Source organism: Aquarana catesbeiana, linkage group LG08 (genome assembly GCF_042186555.1).
Source record: "Aquarana catesbeiana isolate 2022-GZ linkage group LG08, ASM4218655v1, whole genome shotgun sequence".
NCBI lineage: Eukaryota > Metazoa > Chordata > Amphibia > Anura > Ranidae > Aquarana > Aquarana catesbeiana.
Window position 1 is genome coordinate 68,855,350 of NC_133331.1, and position 6,000 is coordinate 68,861,349.

Genomic DNA, 6,000 nt, shown 5'->3' on the forward strand with positions numbered 1-6,000 from the left:
GGTGTGTTGATGTGGCAGTGTGTAGTTTGTGTGCTGGCCATGTTTTCCTCTTGCAGGGTGCAGACTTTGCATGTGTCAAGTGTTAGTAGATAGAGGTTGTTAGAGTCCAGCATTCATTGTGCAAATCATGTTGCTGCGGCTGACGGTTGTCCCCCTGCGCTCTCCAGCTCATGGTATCATAGCCCGTTCACCTTGCAGTGTGCTCCATGTGTCACAGTCCATCGTCTCACCATGCACTGCACAGTTCACCATCAGCCCTGCAGATCCCCCCGGAATCCTACGGGTTAGTGCACTTTGCTGTGTGCAATGTGCAATCAGACCCCCACCGATGGACCCCTTGGTCTTTTTTCTGCCGTCACTCTTCTATGTTTCTATGGTGAGGTGTCACTGTTACCTTGCAGTCATTTGGTCAGTCCACACATCACGATGCTACAGTCCAGTCTGCGATCACCTTGCAGTGTCACAATATGCAGTTTATGTTGGTTATGGTCTTACCTGCACTGTGAGATCCTATGCAGCCCATGCTGTATGGGATGAATGGGATTCCGAGGGGGTGTACAGAGATGAGGGTTGGGGTGCTCTAGACAGACAATCCTGTGGGGGGGCTGGGGGGGAGGGCAAGGGGGGGGGAGATAGATGGAGAGGGATAAGGTAGAAGGGTTATGGGGGAATGATGAGAGAATGGAGGAAGGGGGCAGAGGAAAGGAAAAAGGATAGAGAGGGGGAAGAGAAGGAAAAAAAAAAGAGGGGAGAGGAGGAGAGAGAGGGAGGGATGTACGGAGGTGGCACCCCGTCACTGGGGTCTCGGAACTGAGAGCCGGAGGATCATATTGGGATGTCTCCGGACGTGACGAGCAGACGCAGCCCTCTCTCTCTCCTCTCTCTCTCTCCTCCCCCTCTCCTCTCTCTTTCGATCTCTCTCTTTCTCTCCTTTTTCTCTCTCTCAGGGATGCTCAGGGACCAGAAGCCCAGGGCGGGGGAGGAGGGATGAGACTCACAAACAGACGGAGTGAGGATTGGCTGAGGGGGAGGAAACAGCTGGGAAAAGAGGAGCTGTCACATCCACCAGGGATGCGGTCTCTCCGGCGTTCTGTCTACCCATGAGAGCGCTCCTGCCTCTCCGAGGGGGATCCTGCTGCCTCCCTGTCTATGCTCCTGCCCCTTTCAGCCTGTCACTTGGATATCTGGATCTCCCAACCCTTCTCCTGTCCAACCTAGACCTCTCTCTCTCTCTCTCTCTGTGTCTCTCTGTCTCCCACTCACTGTCTCTCTCCCTCCCTCTCTGTCCGTCTGTCTCATTATGTTTTCTGGGCAGGTTTCTATCCAGCAACAATCACTTCTCCGCACCATAAAAAAAAAGAGAGACAGAGAGGAAAGAGGAGAACAAGAGATGGAAGAGAAGAGAGGGAGAGAGAATGACAGGAGAGATGGAAGAGGAAAGAAAGAGAAGATAAAAGAGAGATGTAAGTGAAAATAAAGGGGGGGTAGAAAAGAAAAAAATAGAGAGATGGAAGAAAAACAGAGAGAAAGTAAAAGAAATAAAAGAAAGATGTGAACAAGAGATGAGAGAGAGAGAGAGAAAGAGAGATCAGGAAGTATGTAAGAAAAAAGGAGAGATAATAAAACAGAAAGAAGAGGGATGTTAATAAAAATTGAGGAAGGAAAAAAAAAAAAAACAGCAGACAGAATATTGGAGAGATCGAAGAGAAAAGAGAATAAAAGAAAGAAGTCAAGTCGTGGCAGAGAGAAGAGAGAGAGAATGAGTGAGAGAGAGGAAAAGAGAGCTAGAAGAGGAAAAAGAGAGAAGTCAAAGAAGATAGGAGAGATGTAATAGAAAATGGGGGTGAGTGGAGAGGAGAAAGAGAATGAGGGATGAAAGTGTAGAGAGAGAGAGGAAGAGTAAAGAGAGGAGAACAGGAGATAGAAAAGAAGAGAGGGAGAGAGAATGACAGGAGAGATGGAAGAGGAAAGAGAGAGAAGATAAAAGAGACATGTAAGTAAAAATAAAGGGGGGGGGGGGGGCAGAAAAGAAAAAAATAGAGAGATGGAAGAAAAACTGAGAGAAAGTAAAAGAAATCAAAGAAAGATGTGAACAAGAGAAGAGAGAGAGAGAGAAAGAGAGATCAGGAAAAAAGAGAGATAATAAAAAGAGAAAGAGGGATGTTAATAAAAATTGAGGAAGAAAAAAAAAACAGCAGAGAGAATATTGGAGAGATGGAAGAGAAGAGAGAATAAAAGATAAAAGAAAGAGGTCAAGAGCTGGTAGAGAGGTGAAGAGAGAGAGAGAGAGAGAGAGAGAGAGAGAGAGAGAACGTGGGAGAAAGAGAAAAGGAAAAATAGAAGAGGAATAAGAGGGAAGTTAAAGGAGAGAAGAGAAATGGGAGAGAAGATAAAAGAGAGATGTAAGTGAAAACAGAGGGGGGAACACAAAAGAAAAAATTAGAGAGATGAAAGATGAAAGTGAAAGAAATGGTGTGAACAAGAGCTGAAAGAGATGAAAGAGAAGAGAGAGCGAGAGAACAAAAGAGAAAGCATATAAAAGAAAGAAGAGAGATCTAAAATAAAATTGAGATAGAAAAAAAAAAACAGCAGAGAGAATATTGGAGGGATCGAAGAGAAAAGAGAATGAAAGAAAGAAGTCAAGTGGTGGCAGAGAGGAGAGAAGAGAGCGAGAGAACGAGTGAGAGACAGGAAAGGAGAGATAGAAGAGGAAAAAGAGAGAAGTTAAAGAAGAGAGGAGAGATGTAATAGAAAATGGGGGTGAGCAGAGAGGCGAAAGAGAATGAGGGATGAAAGTGAAGAGAGAGAGAGGGAGAGTAAAGAGAGGAGAACAGGAGATGGAAGAGAAGAGAGGGAGTGAGAATGACAGGAGAGATGGAAGAGGAAAGAGAGAGAAGATAAAAGAGAAATGTAAGTGAAAATAGAGGGGGGAGCAGATTTTTACTTTTAGAGAGATGAAAGAGGAACAGAGAGAAAGTGAAAGAAATAAAAGAAAGAAGTGAACAAGAGCTGAAATAAAGAGAGAGAGAGAGAGAGAGAAAGAGAGGTCAGGAGATATGTAAGAAAAGAAAAGAGAGAAAAGATAAAAGAAAGAAATGGAGGAAGCAAAAAAGCAACAGAGAGAAAATTGTAGACAGGAAGAGAAGAGAGAAAGAGAATAAAAAGATAAAAGAAAGCGGTCAAGAGGTTGTAGAGTGGAGAGAAAGAGAGAGAACGACTGAAAGGGAGGACAGGCGAGATAGAGGAAAAAGAGAGAAGATAAAGGAGAGAGGAGAGATGAAAGTGAAAATTGGGGGAGCATAGAGGAGAAAAGTGGATGAAAGATGACAGAAAAGAAAGATAGAGAGAGTGTAAAGAGAGGAGAACAACAGATGGAAGAGAAGAGAGAGGGAGAGAGAAGGAGGACAGGAGAGATTAAAGTAGAAAGGGAGAGATGATAAAAGAGAGATGTAAGTGAAAATAAAGGGGAGGGAGGGGGCAGAAAAGAAAAAAAATGGAGAGATAAAAGATGAACAGCGAGAAATGAAAGAGAAGAAAGTGAGAGTAAAGAGAGGAGAACAAGAGATGGAAGATAAGAAAGGGAGAGAGGTGATACAAGAGACATGTAAGTGAAAACAGAGAGAGGAGCAGAAAAAAAACAGAGATGGAAGACAAACAGAGAGAAAGTGAATAGAAAGAGATAGAAGAATGATGTGAACAAGAACTGAAAGAGACGAGAGAGTGAGAGAGTGAAAAAGAGAGATCAGGAGATATGTAAGAAGAAAAAGAGAGATAATGTAAAAGAAAGAAGAGAGATGTAAATTAAAATTGAGGAAGCAAAAAAGCGGCAGAGAGAAAATTGGAGAGATGGAAGAGTAGAGTGAAAAAAAAAAAAAAGATAAAGGAAATAGGTCAAGAGGTGGTAGAGAGGATAGAAGAGAGGGAAAGAACAAGAGAGGGGTAAGAAGGGTAAAAAGAGAGATGTTTAAGGAGAGAGGAGAAATGTAAGGGAAAATGGGGGAATGCAGAGAGGGGAAAAGAGGATAAGAGAGGAGAGAGAGAGAGAGTAAAGAGAGAACAAGAGATGGAAGAGAAGAGATGGGGGTACATGAGAGATGTAAGAAAAAGGGAGGGAGACACATTATGATAAAATAGAGAGGAGAGATGAAAGTGAAAATGTTGGGGGAAAAAAATGGTGGGGAAAGAGGTGGGGGGAAGCAGAAGAGGGAATATTAGAGATGGCAGAGAACGGGATGGGGAGAAAGAAAGAAAGAAAGAAAGAAAGAAAGAAAGAAAGAAAGAAAGAAAGAAAGAAAGAAAGAAAGAAAGAAAGAAAGAAAGAAAGAAAGAAAGAAAGAAAGAAAGAAAGAAAGAAAGAAAGAAAGAAAGAAAGAGATAGAGAGAGAGATGTAAGAACAAAGCAAAAGCAGATAAAAGAAACAGGTGAGATAAAAGTAAAAATAGAAAAAATAGAGAGGAAGAGCAGAAGAGAGATGAGAAGATGAGACACCAGAAGAGGAGAGTTAGAAGAGGAGAGAGAACGGAGATACAAGAGAGAGGAGAGATGTAAGTGAATAGAGAAGGGGGGAAAGATACTAGGAAAAAATAGGAGAGAGATAGAAAAAGGGGGGACAGCAGAGATGTAAGAGAAAAGACAGAAAAAAAAGAGAGAGTGGTGATATAAAGGGAAAATCAAGGGCATAACTACAACTAATGGGCCTAAAGCAAAATTTGAATGACCCCCCCCCCCCGGCTAACTCTCTGTAGCCATTGGCAATGACAATACATGCAATTGATCTTAATATAAAGTATTCCTAACCAAGAACAGGCAGCAGGAGAGCTGTCAGAGAAGTCAGATTACTAGGGAGCAGTACTTGGCATAAACATTATAGTTGTAGTAAAATAATAATAATAACCATAATGATAGTTTATGTTATGATAAAATGATTAATGCCCTTGTACACAATTACTTACTGTCTTTTAAACTAAAAGTTTTAAACTTGTTTGTAGAACTACAAACCTCAGCTGTCCTTTAGGGCCTATTGACGCTTAAAGTGTTACTAAACCTAGGACTCTGCATTCACTATATCTGGTCTCCCACAGTACACAGAACATGGAAAAGCAATTATTTTAGTAAATATAAACTGCTAAATACATTTTATCATCAGCAGTATACAGTATAGCAGTCTTGTGACTTCTATCAGTGTCTGACCGAGCACTGGTTACAGTTGGAGGAGGAGGAGTTTTCATTCTCCTCTGACTGTCCTATGAGGCTACATGGCCCCTGACTTTCTGCCTGGATAGTGCCTATAACATACACCCTCCCCCCAAAAAACCTCTCTACCAATACACATCAAACTGATCAAACTGAGCATGTGCAGAGTGCCCCCAGGGCTCTGTTCTATCAGTAGATGGATTGAGGACAGTAAGAGGAGGGGAGGATCAGAGAAGACAGGATCAAACAGCCTTTTTACACAATGCAGAGGATTAACCCCTTCCACAGTGAGTATAACAAGCATGCTTTACTGCATATACAAACTGATTTTACTATTGTAGGTTTAGTAACACTTTAAGCTATCTGTTGCAGTACAGTAACATGTTGCGTTAAGGCAGCCCATTCATTCTGAATAGGCTGCCAATGCACCACAACGGATGAAAAAAGGCACATGGCAAATTTTTAGCATCGTAGCATATAACATGTCACAACATATGGGTTGTAATGCATTCTGCCTTGCAATCTACTGTACATTGTGTTGGGCTTCCATTCACAATGAATGACAATGCAATGAATCGGTCATGGAGCAGGAAAGTGCAGGAACATAAGCTTCGCAACACACAAGTGTGAATAGGCCCTCAGGCTTTTAGCAGAGAATAAACTCTGAAATTTGTGACTGCATTAGGCCCACAGAGTTAATTTCAGTCTGTAGAAAAAGTCCATAGGGAAATAAATATACACTGCTAAGACAGCTAAGTAAGTTTTTCCAACTGCCCAGAGGGGGATCTGTGGCTAAGATCGATCCT

General features: G+C 42.2%; 1 protein-coding gene across 3 annotated transcripts in view; it reads right to left on the reverse strand.

Moving 5' to 3' along the window:
- FAM131B (family with sequence similarity 131 member B) overlaps positions 1-1,263 on the reverse strand; it is a 145,419-nt gene extending 144,156 nt beyond the window's left edge. For all 3 annotated transcript variants that reach the window (XM_073595942.1, XM_073595941.1, XM_073595940.1), the window contains exon 1: positions 496-1,263. In XM_073595942.1, the coding sequence (XP_073452043.1) occupies positions 496-523 (28 nt within the window). In that variant the 5' untranslated portion in view covers positions 524-1,263. The remainder of the gene's footprint in view (positions 1-495) is intronic.
- Between the last annotated feature and the right edge of the window lie 4,737 nt (positions 1,264-6,000).